Consider the following 22070-nt stretch of genomic DNA (forward strand, 5'->3'; position numbering starts at 1 on the left):
GATAAATCTTGATATTTCTTCTCACAAGACTAACGTTTGAGATCATAACATCCTTAGTGACAAGTGTATCTCCTTTCATTCCTATTAGACAGATCCAGAGAAAGGGAGGATTTCTATTCAAAAGAAAAATATTCAACACATTTTTCAGTCCACTGAACAGAATGTGAAAACTGCATCATTGTTGATGGAAAACGACCAGAGCAGACAAGCTGTTTTCTTGGCAAAGTATTCCTCATGGTAAATATCAAATGGCTCTGTCTGTGAAGTGTCACTTCCTTGTCTTCTTTGATACGTACTACCTACTACCCTATCTAGCCTTCTCCTTAAAAGTGGACTATGTAACTTTTCTGTATGTATTCATTTACAGGTGTTATTGCCTTAAAAACATACATTCTTACTGTTTGTGGGGTCACCTCTCCACAGATCTGACCAGTAAATTGACAACCTAGGTAATTCTAGGTAAAGTAATCACATCACCCTAACCCTAAGTAGCACCTATTACCTTTAGCAATTACAAGCTTTTGTGAAAGTGGATTGCAGAAAGCACAGATAGAATCCAAAGTAAGGTCAGGCCAGTTCAGTGAGAAGACAAGAGCACAGCAGTGGATAAACTATGCTATCTGCCCCAAACCACAAGGGTCCAGCTTTTGATCAACATGGCCGCCCTCGTGATCTGACAACTCTGTAACCTCATCTCCAGCCCCAGCTCCAACCTCGCCATATCAAAAGCCCAATGGGCAACTTTACAAACACTTCAACTCTTATCTACGTTCCTCTCACAGGGCATTACAACATCTCTTAAAATAAAATGTAGTACAGTCTGCTGTCAAAACTGGGGTATAAATCTTGCACTGAAACGCTTAAAGAGTGGGCAAATTTTAAAATGTTGTTCACTCATCAAAAACATGCTTGAGGAGGTTTTAGATGTCATGAATGTCTGAATATTTTGGCCATCTCTCCCAGGCCCTATTCGAACCCTCCTTATGGTTAGGAATAAGATTCTGTGCAATGCTCAGCCCACAAGCCTATGTCATTCCATGCTCCCACACAACAATTCTCCAGAAATATTCAAAAGCATGATACAAAACTGTACACAACAACTTCATAAACCTGATGTAATATGCTGTAGTTTCATTAGTGGGATATACATAGATTGTGTTGTGATAGCGCTCTGAAGGAAGAGTGACTTGGCACGGAGAGCCTGTGGGGCTAATAAATTGTAATACATTGTTTTTGGCAAAAACAATAAAACAATAAATGGTAACATGGTGATATAAACACGTTATGTGTTAGCTGTCAATACGCCATATGATATAGACTTGCATAGAGGTAATTTTATTAATTATCTAGCAGCCTTACTGTCAACAGGGCCAAAACGTGTCTAAATCACACAATAGTTAAGATTACACTAAATAATATAACCAATGACAACACTTCATTTTGTGTTGGTGACATAAGGAGAGAGATTTTTTTACTCATTGCTCCTTTTTTGCTCTCAACTTTTTCCCCCACAAACTGCCACTTAACTGATGTAAAACTATGATAAATATTTACCACAGGTACTACAAAACCAAATCAGAATTAGAAAAACAACCTTTCAGAACAGTTGTGATGGAATGTGCATAGAAATATTTACACGGACATGATTTGGGAAAGCTAAAGAGGAAGTCCGCATATAACCTCAACCTCAGCTAAAGTCGGTCACATAGGATACACTTAGGAGCGCCACGGAATGCTCGTGGTCATTCACTCGCACTAACCATTTTATTTAGTTCCACGATATAAGCAGGTTCTCAGACCACGGCACACCTCCCTGACCACCAATGAGGGGCCAAGCGAAGATGCTAGCTGCTTATTACTGTACTACGAAGGCCAGGGTTGACAGGACGGTTGGAAACATTGGGCACCTGAACTAACAAGGTCTGCGAGCTGAAAAGGAGTGTCGTCTCAGATGTACATGCTATTACATGTGGATATACTATTACGTTAGCAATGTTGATGCGGCTAAAAAGGTACTGGGGATGGCAGATTGAGGTTGTACAGTGCAATACTACCCAATATGTTGTTTTTAGAGCAGGAGTGGGTGGCCAAAGGATTTAGCAGAATTTTCACCATACTGATCAATCGCAATATTCAATTTGCCTTTATTGTCTGTTAAAGCCACAGTATCAAACTTTTTTTTTTGCCAAAAATAGACAGACATGTAAAAATATGACTGGAAAATAGACAATATTTATTTATTTTATATCACATCTTTTTATAGTTTTGACCATTTTCTGTAGTTTGCATTACATTTTAGGGGGATGAGGGGTATATATATATATTCAGGCAAAAATCATCCAGCCATATCTGCTAGCTAACCCACTTTAACACAAGCTAAAAAAGTGGCTGTTAATGTTAATTATATACACACACAGACCATGGATATAAATATGCATGGTACTTTTCACCTCCTTGCCCCCCACCCACCACTTAAGAGCGTCTGCCTGATACTCATCATCACATACTCAGACAAGCACTCAGCCGCTTCAGATGACCTTTGAACTCCAGAACTGGCTACTCTGGGGACATACACTTCTTTGGCCAAGATTAGCTTAAACCTGTACAATAAAAACAACTAATTAAACTGGGATCAATCTACTTGCAAATTGACTTCTTTCAATATGAGCCAACACCATCATGGAGCAGACATGCCTTTTGGCCAGACAGGCTGCCCACAGACGGTGAGCTCATGGGAAAAGAGGAGCAAACACGTTGTGCTAATGCTAATATGGACATTACACTAATATGGCACAGCAGTGAAAAACAGATCATGTAACTGCACATTTAGTGAGATGGAAATTGTATAGCTGGCAGTGAGTGAAAGTTGTCATATTGTTTTTAGGCATGTTTTTGAAGGGATAATTCTAATCTGGGTGAGCAATATTGCCAAAAAGGGAACATTGCTTGATTTTTTGGAATGTCCTGTTGACTATGAAACAGATCATTTATTTGCAGTCCATCAGAAATATACTAAAACATGCCAGTACATTGGTTGGTTGCATTTCAAGAATTGCAAAATTGTGAATGGATTATAAAATTAGCAATAAAAATATTACTTGATACAGTTGTCTGGAAGATTATACTGTGCCTTAATTTGTGAATATATGATTTAGCATCTTTAATATAGTTTTCATTTTATAGACAATATAGTTTATAGTATATAGGATTGTAAAATCTCAGCTTTATTAGATTATGGCTTAAATATATTAAAGGCAGTGCTGTAACTGAACAACTTAAACAGTTTACACTGGTCCAAATTTATTCCTCACTTGCCTTATGCATCCTACTTATTGACTGTGATTAGTTTATAAGCACTTTTCACAACTTTATTCTGACACTAATGCTAACAACACCTAGCATGCTAATGCGCACTTCCTGATTATTGGGCAGTAAAATGCTTTCCAAGTAGTTGCAGTGCACAGCGGGCATATATTGTATAAGTAACTCTTAAGGTCAAAACATCTGTACTGGGGCAAGATGAATTTTGCACATTCTTTAGTTAATAAACTAGTGTGAGTGATATCAAAATGAGTATCAAGTCTTTCTTTTCTCAAAATCAAGGATTAGTATTGCAAAAACACTATATTTTACTTGCAATCTGATTAAAGCAGACCTATTAAGCAAAATCTACTTTTTTACAGCTTTTAACCATGTTATATGTTTCCCCTCATCATTTAGTCACCCAAAGTTGTATTTGGAGTGATTCAAGCAGATTTGAGCAATCTTTAATTGCTTATTTTCAAGATGCCATATTGCTAATTAACCCCTATTTTCACTGCCACCGGTACACGCCCACTGCTCTGTGCTTACTTCCTTCTCCAATTTGATTTTCTTTATCGGTGATGTGCGTAGGATTCAGCAGTGTCACGTAGTCATTTTAATACAAATGAAAACATTTTACTACCCGCTAGCCTGATGTACAGTTGTTTATCGGAGAAGCCTAAAACTTGACGGCTCTTTGTTGTGGTGATGACATCAGGTCCCATTGGGCAGCAAACAGTTTCTTTTATTAAGTAGTTTTAGATAAATAATGTGACTTAAAATATGCAAATTATAATAATGATCCACTGGTGTTGTAGATTATATACTTACTGCAGACACAAGCACAATATGTCTTCTTTAATAGTTGTTAGAAAAAATATATTACAGAAACATAATAACATGAACTTGAGAAACATGAATGGCCCTGCCTGTCCTACATACAGTCTGTCTACATGTGTGCATGTAGTGGAAGTGGAGGGTGGATTTCTGGCAGGTGTGAAATTCTTTTCTAGCTGCAATGTGGAGCAAGACATGATCAAATTTCACCTCACAACTGCCTGCACTTTTGAGGCTTCCCCAAGTCAAGCAGAGAAGAAATGGGACTAACTATGTATGTGGAGAGTAGTGGAATTTTGGCTTTTCAGAGGAACATTATAGAGATCTTTTATAGCATTATATATAGAGTTGTGCATGCATTTTAGTAGGTGAGCAAAGTATGGATGTATTCAGTAAAGGATCTAAAAACATAAGCTACCAGGTTTTGCTTTTGAGAAAACACTGTCAGAAGATGGATAGATAGAGATAGATGTGCTCAAACCACGGCCAGGTATACTGGCCCATATAGGTCAAGCAGAATCTCCAGCACAGGCCACTATTTTGTCTATATGGTGCCTAAAAAATAAACACAAAGCTTTATTTTAATACTTTAATAAGAAGAGATAATTGCACAAAATGACTATACGACTCTCTTAAGGGTCTGTAGTAAAAACAGCTGTGGGTGAGGTTGTAGAACATTTAAATAACATAATTTGAGGAAAATAAAAAAAAAGTTGCCCCTGCTTATCGATCATTGGCTGCACTAAATTCTAAACAAATGGTATCTGCATTGTCCATGAAAAAAACAAAAAAACACGTCAATAATCTGTACAGTGAGTAGATAGGGGGCATTAGTGATAAAAGCTAGCTATAAACATTTAGTTTTAAGGGAGTATGCGTCACATTATTACTATTTTGTAAGTGATTTATCCATGTTGCAGCTGTACCCAATTTTACCAAGCATTTGTGCAAAATTTGTCTTGCCTCAGTGTAAATATATTGCTGTTCTTCAGGTCAAAGTAAGTCTGCTCTGTACTGTCGGCATCTAATTCAGAGCTTAAAGTGAAACAAAATTATGATCAATATTTTTATGGGCACGTTTAAATCACTTATATTCTCTATTATTTTAACACTAAAAGACAGCTGACATGAGTACAAATGTTATGGATTAAAGAAATTCACAATAATCAGGGGTCGGGGGTCCTCCACCAAGCCATTTTTATTTCCTCTATCTTATCAGGTCTAATTTCATAACTAAACAATTTTTGGTCTGCCTGTTTCTTACTTTTTTCTTTCTTTTTTTCCCCAAATGATGGAAATCTGGCATGGTCTGAAAAACTAACCCCTGCTAATTATAAAGCATTCTGTGTGAGAATCAGGAAATGGCCACTTAGCATGCTAGTTGTTGTTAGCATTACTGTAAATACTGGCAAATTACACTTTGGATTCTGAAAGCTGTGCTTATGAACTCACGCATTGTAAGCACCCTGGTTATTTATAGTTATAATGTAAGTGAGAAATTATTTAATTGTTATTACATCATGCTAATATAGCCAATTTAAAACAATTCCGAACAAGTCAGGTATAAATCTAAATCTCACTAAATCTCTAGGAAATGCACAGAGTGTTCCAAGTATGAAAAATACAGTATAATATATTCTCATAACATTATAAAACTTAGCTTGGAATCCTTTATAAGTTCCCAAAATCATATCAGCACTGTTCTTGTATCCATAGCTACATTAGCCAAAATGCTAAAAATACACCCCCCCTTTAGCTATGACAAACAGATTTTAAGTGGAAGATAGATTGAATGAGTCTGCTCAGCTTCAAAACATCTACATTTGCCTGGCGGTGGAGTTTATAAGTGGCATCAATCTCTATGTTATCTTGTCGTCTAATCTTTTGAATTCCTGTGAAGTGCTTGCAAGTCTCCAGATATAAAAGCCTAACATGCCTTAACAAGAGCGGCTAATAGTACTGTCCTTGTGCGCTCCCAAAAAACTCAACCCAATCCTGCTGTTTGTCTTCACTGGCCCCATGTGTCCCTGATTTTCATTTCTATTGCTTTCTAGGCCTTAATAACCGGAATGGATTCAATTATAGCAGCGTTCCGTATGGGTTTTCAAGGCATTCTTTGGCATGGGATGGGAAAAATGTTGCCGTACTTATACGAAATGCAATTATGGTGCGGTGCGTGGTGCGTCAGAGAACAGAAGGGTCTCATATTTATCATTGTACCCGTGACAAAGGATAAACAACTAGCAAGTTAAACATGCACAGTGGATTTCAAGCTTCTATATTTCAGTTAACTATTCTGTGTAAACAATGATCTTGTACGTTTAGTCTGGACGATAACTGAAGCATAATCCAATGTCTCAAGTGGATAATGCCATAAACACGACAGGGGAAGCTATATTTGTATAGTAAACAAAGCTAGCATGGATTAGCAACAGCAGTTCTGGATAGCTTCGCTCGAAAGTTTGGACATTGCTAGGCTGTTTATATCAATTTTAAAGTACGGCTGGGGAAACGGGCGTGTATAATGTATAGAAAACAAAACTGTTCTACCAAATTAGGTCCACATTATAGCTATGAAAATATGACCATAGGCTACCTTTATACTCCTAGCTAATCAAATAAGCTAATAAACTAGCTAAAATAAGCGTTTCTTGTGAAATTTTAAGAATTTTGTGTTGACAAAACAATAATTCAATTTAAAAAGAAAACTGAGCTCAAATTATGACAGTGCAAACCAAGTCGCAATTCTCAAATCAATAATAATAATAATGTTTATCTAAAGTTGTTGTGATGATTTTGGGTTAATAAAAATAAATAAATAAATAAAAATAAACATTCACTAATTAACTGCACAGTATTTGAAGGATTTCCCTCATGAACTGAAGTGTAAAATGACTTTGAAGTAAATAATCAAAATAATCATATCTTTACGTTACTTTTGCGTTGTCTCTTTACATTTCGATTTCGATACACTCAACAGTAAATCCATTTGCACATTTTAAATGATGGATATTCCTCTATACTTTAGCTTGATCCCATTGGACATGATAAAGACAGTGAAGAGGCAGACTGTATGAATGGAATGTGCAGGTAGCCTTCACACAGACCAAGGAAAGCTGAGCAGCCATGTGAGAGCAGACGGAGCCTGTCGGAGCATTTGTAAGGATTAGAGGAGATTTGGAGCAAAGCAGCAGATCACAGACAACAGGTGAAGAGCCAATCCTCCACACACCACTCATCCAATGTACACTCAAAGTTTTCAGTTAAAATCAAACTAAAAATATTGGTAGAATAGGTAAGGTAATAAAGGCTTTGTTTCTCTGTTTATCCTCAAAATGTTATCCAAGCTTAAATGCAGTCTGTTAAGGGCACTTGGGAGTCGTTCTCTGGATCTGGAGCCAGGATGTTGGTCAGGAGTAGTAGCTGAAGGATTAGCCTACTGTGCAACCAGAAGGAACGCCCACAAGACTGCAACTAGAGTATTTCCTCACACGATGCTGCAAGAGCATTAATGAATTAAATTTCATACATTATTTTGGCATGCACTCAAGCGCAATTTCTTGAATTTTAATCATGAAAACACGTATTGCTCAAATCAAGAAGGTTCAAGGTTTGAGTTCCAGTTTCTTCTTAACCCAAAACACACACAGTAGGAAACATCCACCAGCTATAGTAGTCCTGATCAAACCCAACTTAAAATCTGGAAATGGGTACAACTGTCCCTGACAAGTTCCCCTGGCAGCATCCTTAACAACACTTATATCTAGTAGGGTTGGGTCAGTATGATTTTTTTTTGAGCCGATACCATGGACTGTATGAAGAAGTGGATTAAGTGAGTGTTTGCTCGACTCGATTGGCTTCATTTGGCTGGAGTCAGTTATAGGGGTGAATTTAGAGTCGAATTCCATATTTGGTTGCTATCATACTCATGGTCAGATTAACAAAGAGCCAATCAGGAGCGAGGCTGTTGAAGCCAGTGCTCTTTCCCACCTGCAATACTAGTTTAGCAGGGAGCGGGCGCTTAGCAATGCTGTCAATGAAACCTGTTGCTAATGCTAGTGAGAGCAACCTTGGGGAAAGAAGGCGTCTGATTTGTAAGATATTAATGTTTATATCTTGATTTACAGACACAATAGAAAAATAACAACACAAGGATCATGTTGAGCAGGTTAATATGAACATTTTAAGACCAAAATGACGAGTCTGACAGCAGCAGTTACAGAGAGAAGAGAGACTGTTTTCAATTAACTTTCTATTGAAAAACAGAGTTCACTTCCTATTTGAAATGCAATATCCATTATTTAACCAAATCTGAAGTACTGAAGACCATCTGGGAAAATGACGCATGGGCACACAGAGAAGGGGGCAGCACTAAAAAATATTGGTATCAGATATTGAAAAACTGATACAGATATATCCTTAATATTTAGTCTAGTATATGGAGGGCTTGTTTAACCATTTAAAATCAAGAGCAAAGACACGTCTACAGTGGCTTAAAAATCATCACTACTATTATTACAGGACAACTGACAATTCATTAATAACCATTTCAATATTTAAACAAATTATGATATTTCCCTCATAATCAAGCAAACCTAATCCGCTCGGGCCTTTCTGCGATACTGTACAGGCGATATACTTCAGTTACAGTATCAGCTTACAGGCTTCAAACGCCAGCCTAGATAAAACTGTGCAGCTGTGTCCTCTGCAGAAGACAGAGGACTTCTGGATCACACATTACTACAGTCCCAACACCTGTGGCTTTGAAGTCAGGTTAATTTTACATACTGATGACTGGTGAAGGGATAAGCCAGTATAAGACTGAGAATGTGCTATTGTAGACAAATGCATTATGGTATGAAGACTGGGAGGTGTCTGGAATTAAGAGAGGAAGGAAACGATTAGATTTGAACAATGTAAGCAAAGTAAATGATGCATAGATTCTGAATGAGTCGACCAACTGATATTACTGTACTCACAAAAAAGGATTTATATATGGAAATAAAACAGAACAAAGCCTGGTACAGGAATTCTGAATGAGTCGACCAACTGATATTAATGTACTCACAAAAAGGGTTTATATATGGAAATAAAACAGAACAAAGCCTGGTACAGGAATTCTGAATGAGTCGACCAACTGATATTAATGTACTCACAAAAAAGGGTTTACATATGGAAGTAAAACAGAACAAAGGCTGGTACAGGAATTGAAAGTGGTACTTGGCTAATGAGTGTTCCTGCCAATACTTGGACTTCTGTTTTGTAAAATTCATGTCATTGTCAATAGGGATGGGTGATATATTCTTTCAAGTATCGGGATCGACCGATATCGATAAAGAGCTTTCATATTGGTATCGGTCAATAACAATACTCAATGCCAATATTCAATACAGAATTTTTATTTATTTTTTTGCTTTGTCCCATTCTGTGTGCCCTTTTTGAACAGACAAATAATTAAAAATAGAAATATAAGAGTGTTCTCCGGCTGTACGTTATCACAAACATGTAACAAATAATTACATATATTTATATACCAGATAAATACATTTTGTTATTATTACAAAAGTGAAAAGTTCATTTTTGTTTGTTACTTAAACTTAAGATAAATTTATGGGCCTCTCAGTGGATTTTAGCAGCTAAATATCAGGCTCGGCAAATATCGGTTATTGGCCAAAGCAGCAGGCCAAATATTGTATTGGCCCATCCTTAATTATCAATGCACGGACCCTGTTTGATACAGTACTATTATTAGCACAATATCATATTGATGAATAGAAGTGGCACTATCGTTTCACAATTAGGGATACGCTGACACCAATACGAGTATCGGGTGTCGGTCCGATACCAGGTGACAGTACTTGTACTCATACTCATATTCGTCAATGTGCAGCTGATACCAAGAACCGATACCACTCTAACTGTGCCGCGTCTTAATTTGACGCTCACAGATCACCTCTCAGCTGAGCATTGAACAGCGAACAGCGAGGAGTCGACCAAAAAGAGGCACATTAAGTGTTCTGTACATATGCTCAACTTTAATCATATGTGACGGTCACATGGACTATGAAAATATTTAGGGTGCTTAAAGGTTTTTATGGTTCACAAAGGATATCAGCGCTGTGCCAGGATTTTCGCTAGTAGCAGGTTAAGTGGTGTGCTAGCGGTGCTTGTGCATGCAATATGACTTACTGTAATTGACAGAAGAAAGCAGAACTTTTAAGAGGTAAAGCATGTTCATATTGGTCAAAGTGTGACTCTGGTAAAAATAAGATACCACTGCATGGAGCAGCAATCAGTGAAGACGGAGTAGTACATATTGCAGGTACTTCTTAAAATTATACTGGACTTTTACCCTAACTACAGTGATTTTACAGAAATTTAAAATGGTCCCTCAAATAAGTAATAATAGTACATAATGAACTGGATAATAGTCATAGTCATAATCATAATAGATATCAGTCTAAATAATACATTGGATCTCTTAATAATCATAGACACCTGTAAAAATAATGTCTGGTATTGGTATCAGTCCTTGGTATCGGCAAGTACTCAAAAGTTCTCATTTTGGAAAAAGTGGTATCGACATCCCTACTCCCAATAAATTTGAAATGAGGCTCTACAGTTTGTCCATAATCCTTAAATGAAAATGTGTTGTTGTCACATGATATAACCCAGATTGAAGAAGAAATAGTTGTGGATGATGCATGAATCACAATATTTTCTTTGGATTATCCTGTAATCCGTCTGGAATGTGATGAAAATGTGTCTGTAAGCGTCAGATGAGGTTCAGGTATCACATAAAATGTGAATGGACTGACAAATTAAAGCACAAGAGTGAAGAAATCCCTGTACCTTTGTTTAGAAAAGATTACTCCAATCTACTCCTTTTCCAGCCTTGTTCAAAGGGCCCATATTACACTGTTTTCTGATCTATGATGTAATGTTGTTTCCTCATTTAAAAAAAAAAAAAAAAAAAAAACATACCTGGAGTTGTGTTTTGTTTCATTCACACATGTTCAACACAAACCCTCCATATTTAGTCTTAGTTCTTTCAATCAGAAAACATTGTGTTCCACCTTGTGATGTCATGGAGTAATACAGGAAGCACTCCACTGTGTTTTTAAACTCCACACACATTCACTAGAATCGTCTGGATAATTTAAGCCCTGAAATTTCCAATCTCTACAAAACAAAAAGGTAAAAGGTAGCTGTTGACTTGAAAACTACGACTATGTGACATCACAAGGTGGGACAGAGCATTTTGAGCTTTGATGAGATTTAAGACAGACTAATAATAAAGAATTACTCAAACATGTGTGAATGAAAGTAAATATAACTCCAGGTATGTTTCTGATGAGGTAACATCATTCTAACATGGCATTACGCTTACAAGAATCAGTTTTGTGTACTAAAGCACCTTTATTATACATTTTTTAAAAAGAGACCATTTGCTAAATTTTATAATTTTGCATAGCTCCGAAATTCAATTTTTCAAGAGGCTATAACTCCTACATCAATTAGTAATGTTTGTTTAGTACTGATTTAACCTTACTGATTAAATACATATATTTTTAACCTGATTTGTGTAAAATATGGGGAAACGCTAATGCTATAATTTTAAAACATCTTATCAAACATCCCCGGCATCGTTGTGAATACAAGAATGTTATTTTCAAAGATCTTGTTTCAGGAGATGTAGTGATAGAGCAACAACAGTCTCACAGTCTGCTCTGACGTCAGTGCCTGAATACTGGCACGGGGCCCAGATAAACGTGCTCGGTGACTCCTCTGGTTAGCGGCGCAATGCTAAAGCTCTGGCAGGCAGGCGTGGTCCAAGGTGTAACATTATTTATTGCAGAATGGTTTTGGCATTACAAGACTAGCTCCATACCGACTCCCTCCCAAAAACAATTACATCAGCATCAAATGGGCAGATGTGGACAGAAGGAGTGAGGTCATAGAAGAGATTTCATGTGGAGCATCACCGAAAGTCATCTCCTTCCTGTGTGCACTTTCAACTCTGTGATCTACTCTCAGGAAATACTGTTTATGTTGGAGTAAATAAAGCAAAAATAAGGCCTACAATAACAAGACAAATATGGCTATTACAGAGGTATGAGTTCTCTTGTTATAAATTACTTGGTTACGCTATTTTCTGATCTATGTTATTGCTATGTTGTTTAATCATCAAAAACAGACCTGGACTTGTGTTAAACATGTGTGAATGAAACAAAACACATCAATCCCTGCAACACACTGTCCTCCACTGTGTTTTTTAACTTCACTACAAATTTGGATAATTTCAGCCCTTCAATTGCCAATTTCTACTGAACTAAAAGGTAAAAGGTAGCTGTTAATTTGAAAACTACCGGTAAATAACATCACAAGGTGGAACAGAGTATTTTGGCCTTTGGAGATGTAGACAGACTAATAATAAGGGGTTACATGTGTCAACAAGTGTCAACATGTGTCAACAAAAAAACTACTTCAAGTATCTTTTTAAGGAGGTGACAACATTCTAACATGGCTCCAGAGTCCATTTTGTGTAATATAGGATATTTAACATGACATTTTCTACTCTGAAGTGCCAGACATGTTTGTTGTAGGGATGGGCAATATATTGGTGCTAATATTGGTATCAGCAAGTATGCTTATATGTGCACAAGTTTCCCGGTTATGAGCCTTATCCCAGTTACAGTATTCTGGATATGACGTTTACTTGAACTCAGAAACCAGGATACTCGTATCCCTGGATACATGAGGAACCAGAGTCTCATGGATATTTAGAGGAGCTATGGCAACCATGGCATGGATATAGCAAGGATCTAAACATTTGACAATATTGCTAACATAGGACTTTATATTTTTTAAAGTTCTGGTAGAGGTTTGTATTGTTTTGGGAAAGTTGCTACCCTAACCATATTTGTTACTTCAGTTCACATACAGCAACAGCCAGTGACAAGAACTCAGGATACCGCATCTACATGCCACAGTATCCTAGATACTATCAAAATATCCCAGTGAGAGGATCCTGGATTCTCATAACCAGGATACTGACTTATTCAGGATACTGAAATCAGGATACTGCGTTTACATGTACACACACAAAACCAGGATACTCAAAAAAAACATGATCATAACCATGATACTGGCTTATTCAGGATAATGACACCAGGATCCTGTGTTTATATGGAAACACACACAATCAGAATACTCAAAACAACAGATACTAGTACGCATGTAAACACACCCAGTGATAATGCTAAAGACAGTGTGTAACTTTTTGGCCAAAAATAGACTGGCAAAAAACTTTTTTTTTCCCAGTTTGGTTGTTTTTATTGCAATGAAAAACTTTGGCCTGGATCTTCCACAGTGTGGCATAAAATTCTTCCATCTATACTTTTTAGCTTGAGCCAAAAATAAGCAAAGTTACATTTATCTTTTGCTATAGATGTAAGTATTCTAGTCAATATATTTCAGTTCCTTTTTAAGATAATATACATCAGTCACTAATTTTCAAAACAAGAAGTCTGTAAGCTCATAAGCTAAAGGCGTGATGTCCCTTTGGCCCTGGCAGTTGTAACAATAATGTGACCGTTGGCCGGTTGCATACTTTCACTATCAATACATGACATAACGTAATCAAACTGGCTCATCCTCTGCGTCAAAGACTAAAAATGTGTTTCCTCTCTATTTTCAAACAGCAGATTCCAGTTTGTGAAAGACACATTTAGACGTAAATCTCTTTGCAATAGTCAAAAAAGCCAATACTTCACAGGAGACAATTATTCAAACTTATTACAGTATTTCAATTTGATTTTCTAGTTAGTAGGTTCTTTTTAGGGATAGGCTGATATGGATTTCTTGAGCCAATACTAATATCCGATATTTGGCAGGTTGATACCAATATTTCACACACAAATGCATCTCAGTGGAGGAGTTCAAGTATCTTGGGGTTTTGTTCATGAGTGAGGATGGAGCGTGAGACTGACATGTGGATCGGTACAGCATCTGCAGTGATGAGGTCACTGTATCGGACTGTTGTGATAAAGAAGGAGCTTAGCCGAAAGGCAAAGTTCTCGATTTACGAATCTACGTTCCTACCCTCACCTATGGTCACCTCACCTATGAGCTTTGGGTAATGACTGAAAGGACAAGATCGCGGATAAAAGTCGAAATGGGTTTCCTCCGCAGGGTGGCTGGGCGTCCCCTTAGGGATAGGGTGAGGAGCTCAGTCACATGGGAGGAGCTCAGAGTTAGAGCCACTGCTCCTCCATGTCGAGAGGAGCCAGCTGAGGTGGCTCGGGCATCTGTTCCGGATGCCTTCCGGATGCCTTCTGGACGCTTCTCTGGGGAGGTGTTCCAGGCACGTCCCACTGGAAAGCGGCCCCGGGGAAGACCCAGGACACGGAGGGACTATGTCTATCGGTTGGCCTGGGAACACCTTGGTGTCCCGCTGGACGAGCTGGAGGACGTGTCTGGGGTGAGGGAAGTCTGGGAAGTCTGCTTAGCTTGCTGCCCCCGGAACCCAGGGGCAGCAAGCTAAGCAGATAATGGATGGATGGACAAAAGCATCTTAAGTTAAAGTAACAATCGCAAATTAACTTTTCACATTTGCTTCCATTTCGACTTATTAATCTGTTAAAAAATATTGGTATCGAGTATCAATATTGAGCGATACCTATACTGGAACCAATATTCCGCCCATCCCTAGTTCTCATAAAAACACAATTTCTTGTAATATAAACAGCACAGCTAAGGCTGGTGGGAAAAAAAAAAATGCTCTTAATTCACTTGAAGCTGAGACCATCATTTCAATGTTATCACAATTCACCACTTTACAAAACTCTTATTGGTCATTTATAGTGACTGTAAGAGTTTAGCAAGGAAATAGCTGCTTCGTCTGAAATTTCACATCTCATTATGATTGTTTAAACCTAGCTGCCAGTCAAAGCCTGAAAGGCACTGAGCAATAAAGGTTAGGGTGTACTTTATTGTCCTCGCAGAGAAATTTGCCCTCTGCATTTGACACATCGGTATTGAGGGATGAAGTAAGGATATAGTGAAGCAGTGGGCACCGCAGCACAGCGCTCAGTGACCCATCTCTTTGACCTTGAGCTAGACTTGGTCAGGATTATCTTAATTGGAAGATTTGACCTATTGTGCATGCTTTGGGTTGATGGGGGAAATCTGAGTGCCTAGATGAAACACACACACACACACAGGAAAAACATGCACACAGAAAGACTTGGGGGAAAGTAAACTGAGCATCAAGCTGCATTCAACAGGATGTCACTGCATTCACCAAATCACTCCATACTTGGTTACATATTGCACCATCTAAAGTTGAAACCTGCTAATTTCATTCAGTTGTGACTGGGCCAAGTACACAGTATCTAGCAGAGAGGAATTCAAGAGTGCATCCTCAGCCCCAATAAACAAATTCTTCCTCAAACTGTACCATGTGAAATATCTAACAGCTCTGCCCTCGCTGTGGTGGTCTGTTTGTATTTACAGTCCATAATAAAATCCTGTTCAGTGATACAATAGCCCCTCTGTTAGATTTATACCTCAGTACTCTCTGACCCGGAGCTCCCATGGTCCAAACACCTACATATTCAGGCAGTCCGCTGCCGCTGTTCCTGGTCCAGCATAAAAGATTAGGCTGTGAACAGCGAGCCCTTGTCTATCTGTAGGCCTAAACTCATTGGTTCCGGATGAGTCAAGTTATTATGTAGAGTTTTCATCAGTTCAGCAGCATGGAAGTATTGTTGCTTTTAGTTTTTTTTGGGTTTTTTTATTAAAGGGGGAAAACAAAAAATCAACTACCACCATATTCTCAGCAGCAATACATTGAAAACAATTCACAAGACAACAAATATATTAAAAAGGTACATAATGCAAGCAACCATTTTCTGCAATATAGCTTTAAACTTGTCAATCATCGTATTTCAGAGCAAGTGATTTTACAGCTTAAAACTTAGAACTACCAGCTAGCTGTTAACAAGCAGTTTCCCTAAAATAACGTTATGATTACGAAGGCCAATTTAAATTTATAACCGGTGTTTGCTTTTGGCACACAGGCCTTTGTTACAGCGGAAGGACCGGTTTCACTCACTAACACTGACACTTGGGTGGCAACGGCACAGCAAGAGGCAACACAAAAACAACACACAAACCAAATGTACTGTGAACTATTGAGAAGACCAAAAATAGCCCAGGGAAAACAATTTGGACATTTAAGAGTCACGTTATATTATAATATCGGTCCTAATTTGACCCCAGTTTTAGTGCTAACGTTTGATCTTATTCTAGGTCCTGGTTTTGTCTGGGCCTACTCTAGTCCAAGGTTTAGACCCAGGTTTTAGTCCCAAATTGGATGTGATGTGTGAACAAGGGTGCCTTAATTTAATTAATTTAATTCAATTAATTCATTAATTTATACCACTGAAAATATCATAGTAGCCGTAATTTGGGAACCACTGGCCTAATTTACAGACCTACATACATGTTTTGACACAAATGGACTATGCGTCTATCTGATGGGTTAATTCTGGTTAATCTGGTTATTTCACCTGTCAATCACACCCAACTCAAATCTGGGAGAAAAGAAACGGTGCCAGACCCACTTGTCTTTGTACATTTTTGTCAGAGTGTGGTTCTGGTTGGCCAGGTACATGAAATTCACCTGTCAATTACCCTGATGATGACAGAGGCTGACCAACACCCATAGAACATTTTGCAATTTTAATAAGCTTAATGAGTGCAGTGATATACGTTAGTCCATTTGGCATCATGATTTGTACTTGGGGTGTGATTCGTTCAACCCATTTGCCAGCAGCTACAGTGAATCAGCGGTGTTGGGTGTGATTGTGGTACCTGTACAGTTTTCTTGATGCGGTGCGATGGTCCTGGGTATTCTGGAGAGTACAGGTCTGTGAGGAACAGTGAGTTGATGAGAGTGGACTTCCCCAGCCCAGACTCCCCTGGAACACACAGAGACAAGGCACATATAAGCAAGTGGGTTTACTTAGCTTAGCACTGGGTTTCAAATCAGGTTTTTCGACAGTAAACTGAGGAGCAACATAGGACTGTAAGAATAATCCTAATCACAATTTCAGTGAACACAGCATATGGCAAAGTAGGGCTGAACAATTTGTGAAAAATATTGAACTAACTGATTTTTTGACAACCATTGTGATTAGATTTGGGATTTATGTTTGAATAATAGGAATTTGTTCAAACTTCACATTTCAAATGTGTCCAGAAGAACTGACAAAAACACCGATATGTGACCTGACAAACTAAACACAACACAGGATTTGTTGTTTGTTGAGGAAATTAAGGTACTCAAAAACTGCAATCTTTGTGATTTGCCAAGTGTGTCTATTCAAATTGTGATTTTGATTAATCTAGAAGAAGGCTAGATTTTTGAAGTGCCACAAACAAAATATCCAGTTTTATTCTGCATAAAACCTGCTAACCCTTTATGTTCTGAATGTGGTTCTCATGCTAAGTTTGTAAATTCGTATTTCAGTCTCTTCTCTCAGTCTTGCACTCTTCTCTTTTAATGTTAATTTTATAATGATTATTTAGGTTTTGATTTGTTGTATTGTGATTTAAATTTCTTTCTTATTCTGTAAAGCACTTTGAATTACTTTGTGTATCAAATGTACTATACAAATAAACTTGCCTTCCCTTGCCTTAAAATGTGCAGAGATTATTAAACATAAATTGCAATCCAAAATCGCACTTAGATATTTTTCCAAATGGTGCAACCCTAGAGCAACATGACACAATCTCCAGATGTTTATAAGGTCCACTGCCAAACCTTTTACCAGTCACATTCTTCACATGGTTAGCATTCAGACCTTCTCAGGACAGGAAATGGTCGTCCTAAAAAGTCTACATTAAAAAGGGTAAGACAAGCTTTAACACGAGGCAAAGGAAGAGACAGACGGAGTAGAGGGAAGGCCAGTCCTCCCAAATTCTTTTCCTGTCTGCATTTCAGGAATCTAATCAGAGAATTGGGGAATAGGAGGGGGAAGTTAAGGACTGCTACGATCAGCACAAATTTCTCATGAACAACACGGAAATTCAAATCCCAAAGATTAGATTACAGCCACTCTGTTAAATTATCAATGGAATCACCCCCCTTTTAAAATGCAACTGTGTAACTCTAAAGCAGCTTTGTATAAATGTATTAATTTTTTTTTTTTTTTTAAGTCCAATATGTGTGTGTGTGTGTGTGTGTGGGTGTGGGTGTGGGTGTGTGTGTGTGTGTGGTATATCAAGTATTATCCATTAGAATAACAGAACTAGTTCATTTTAAACGGTTTGCTGTAGTCCAAAGTTATTCCTCACTTACCTAAAGCATTTCAAGCCTCCTAATTTTTCACTGTGATGAATTTATAAACACTTTTCACAGCTTTCAAGGGTCAGATTGGAGTTTGTGGTCATGGTAATGCAAACAACTACCATGCTAATCGCACACTTTCTGATTCTTGGACAATGAAAAGCTTTACATTGATTTGATGTAGACAGTACATAGGGAACTTATTTTGACCTTAAGAACAGCATGTGCATTTTCATTTTAAATTACAATATTAATCTAAAACGACTCAATAAAAGAAACAAGTACGCTGATTTCTGCATTAGAAAACTCTGGTGCCAAGGGGAGCAGACATTGCCAAAAATGTCATCACAACAAAGATCCCTTAAGTAATCAGCACCTCGAATGGATAGATGCAGATCAAGCTAGCGAATAGCAGATTTATTCCCCCCATTTGTACCACAATGGCTACGCAATGCTGCTGAATCTTAAATGTATCACTGATTCAAATTGGAGAACAAAGTAAGTAGAGAGCTCTGGGCACATACCTGTGGTGGTGAGAATGGGGGTTTGATTGGCAATACGGCGTCTTGAAAATAAGCGATTAAAGATTGGAGTGAATTGTGCATGTTTGAGCAAATACAGTGAGTAAATGGTGAGGGGAAACAACTATTACATGGTTAAAAGCTCTGAAAAGTTGATTCTACATAATAGGTCTGCTTTAACAGTGTGTGCCACCAGCTACCTAAAGCAGCTCACTAATAATAAGAAGAGCACTTCCTCATTGGGAGGCCCTGCAGGAGATGGCTGGGCCAGACCTCCATGTGTCTATAAGCTGGAGGTGATGGGAGGAGAGGAGCCGTTTGACAAAAGGCTCAGTGTCGGGGAGAAGAGGCGTTCAGGACAGCCTGGCACTACTGCCAAAAGCTGTTCTTGACCTTTGCAGAGCAGAGCGCTGTGTCCGGACAGAGCAGAGCAGAGACACACACACTCATATACTCATCCCCCGTGAAGAGCACGGCCACATGAAGACCAGCTGCACAAAGGCAGTTCTGTCTACAGCACCAATGTTTTCCAAGAGGAAGGAGACGCATTTATCTTGTGATGAGCGTTTGAAAAATGTCTGGCCGATTATAGCTGCTTTATGATGAAACAAGCCAGAATGCAGAAACATTACTCAGAGTTGAGGCCAGTGGAGATCACTTATTCACTCAAATTGATAGCTACCATGAGAAGCTGTGGTCTCAGCAAACTGTGGCTCAAACACAAGTGATAAAAATGCCCACTTCAATTTGGAAAACCAATGAAAACAGCAGGAACCGAGAGCCCAGTGAAATGGAGCTCCTAATCTAAATCTAGGGATGCATTAGTCCAGCTATTTCAGTTCCGTTAATGATGTCGATACTACAATTTTAAGTAACTGCACTGGTATCAGTTAATATTGGTACTGAAAATGGTATTTATTTCCTTTAAACAAAAATAAGACTGATCCAGATGTGTGGTGTAGCTGTTATTTATCGATCAAGTAACAGTTTTCTATAAATAAAAGTTCAAACATTCAGGGACTTTCTTATTACATCAATTTTATGTCCAACCAGTGTATCAGCTGAATTGATGTTTGGAAACTGGTATCCAATCCAGCAAAGTTTTCAGGATCGGCACCACCATCCAAAACCAGTATTGGATTGTGTATCCCTATCTGAGTCTATCCTGTAGAGCTGAGTGAGACGCTCCAGAGGCAGACTCTAGTGTTTAGTGTTCCTCAGGACGGCCTGCTGCAGGGTGCTGACATTAGCTGTGCTGAGGTGACCCCAGGCTCATTGGTCCTGGCTCATTAAAGACATCAGTGCCCTGCTACTCACACTGATCCTAGCCTCATAAATTAAATTTGACCTTTCAACTCACACACCGTTCTGATACTAATGAAGTCAGGAGGCACAGCTGGTAGTATAAGAACCTACACATTTATTTTTCATAGTGGAGATCATGAAGACCATAATTATTCTGATCTGAATACTGGGTCAAAAGAAATTATGTACATTTTTCTTAGAGCCAGATCATGACTTCAGCTATATCATAATGTTTAAGTAGCTTTCATAAAGTCTTTAAGAGGTAACTAAAGGTATTTGCTGTTTCTTACCAGTAATTTGATATATTTACCTCACACTCCCTCAGAGCATGATGGAGGTTGACCAATAGCAGTGGGCAGTGTATGTACTTGACCATAGAGCAGGGAATCACGTAAACATAACACAATATGATAGTACCCTGTGACAATCTGCTATTTTGGTCATGTGACGACTAGGGTACTGTGACGACTCATACATCCTGGGTAGATGATAGATGGAGACACAAAGAGAAACTAGTGACAATTAAAAGCCACCCACCAATTAACCTGCCAAAGCATGTTAGTATTCTGGATGTTTAAGAAACACAGTTTAAACAAATGCATCATATTTGATCCTGGTGTAAAATATTTGTTTCAGACTGTACACCACGAGCAGCCCTCAATTTTAACTCAACGGTGCAAAGCAGAATTTGAAAGTAAATCGTTTGCATCAGTGCTGTTTAGGAGTGGCTAGAATTCACACTGGCAAAGGGCCCTGGAGCATTCTCAGGCCCGGGATGTGGGTGGGTGGTGCTACTTTACCTCTCCCCTCTTTTTCCACTGCTCTCTCCTCTCATATATACTTTCATTGGTGTAGTGGAGGTGCAGCTAGGTCACCTCAGACTGGTGGACATTTTACAGCCCCTGGGACCAGCTGACCGTATAAAAGCCCATTGAGCTGAGCATCTCTGGGCCTTACGGAGGAGGTCGTCAGCTCGTGGCTCGGATCGCTTAGCAGCCAGCATACTTCCTTTAAAGGAAATTTCCAGCAGCTGTGTAAACCATGGGCTTTATTCAGCGGTACTTCCCATTGCAGTGGAGAGACTGGAGTGAGAGCAGGGAAAGTTTGGTTTGAAAAGGCTACACTATAATGGCTCATTCATTTCACTACATCATTATGAAAGTTGCAAAAGTTCTTCTAAAACTGCAAAACAGTGGAAAAAACTGCTACAGCAAACTCAACTCAATCAACTTATTTACTTTACATTCATTTTCATTTTTATGCATTTTTAACTGATTAACACTGAACCAAAACAAGCATCAGCACAAAACTAGAGCAGAAAACATGAGTGAGAGGTTTGTGAATAAAAAACAAAAACAAAAATATATGACATCAGAACACCAGTTAGTTTTAAAATGATCATTATGGCAGTGCAACATTTCACTTCTGATTCTGCATCATTTCAATTGATAAACTCTCCCACTCTCAATCCCCACAACAGTTTTAAACAAATCAGAGCTCTGATTAGATCTCTGATTAGTTTGTAGATAAAATGAGTTCTCACACTGGTTTCTGTCATGTAAATAAATACCAAAAGAGCCAATCTTTTGAACAGCTGTTCGGAATGAGATTCGGATCCCATAAAAGAGCCAAAAGTCACTACCTAATACAAACAACAATCCACAAACAAAATTATAACTCCACTAACTCTCTGCCCTCTTTCCAGAACGTTCTGAACAAAACCACTTGGAATCTGACAACTATATCCA

At 38.4% G+C, this 22070-nt stretch overlaps 1 protein-coding gene across 2 annotated transcripts in view; it reads right to left on the minus strand.

The window, feature by feature from the left end:
• The window catches only part of septin7a (septin 7a), a 57686-nt gene that overhangs the window by 15879 nt on the left and 19737 nt on the right, over positions 1–22070 (minus strand). For both annotated transcript variants that reach the window (XM_055225291.1, XM_055225290.1), the window contains exon 3: positions 17020–17126. In XM_055225291.1, coding sequence (XP_055081266.1) covers positions 17020–17126 — 107 coding nt within the window. The remainder of the gene's footprint in view (positions 1–17019; positions 17127–22070) is intronic.

This window comes from Periophthalmus magnuspinnatus, chromosome 11 (genome assembly GCF_009829125.3).
Source record: "Periophthalmus magnuspinnatus isolate fPerMag1 chromosome 11, fPerMag1.2.pri, whole genome shotgun sequence".
Taxonomy (NCBI): Eukaryota; Metazoa; Chordata; class Actinopteri; order Gobiiformes; family Gobiidae; genus Periophthalmus; species Periophthalmus magnuspinnatus.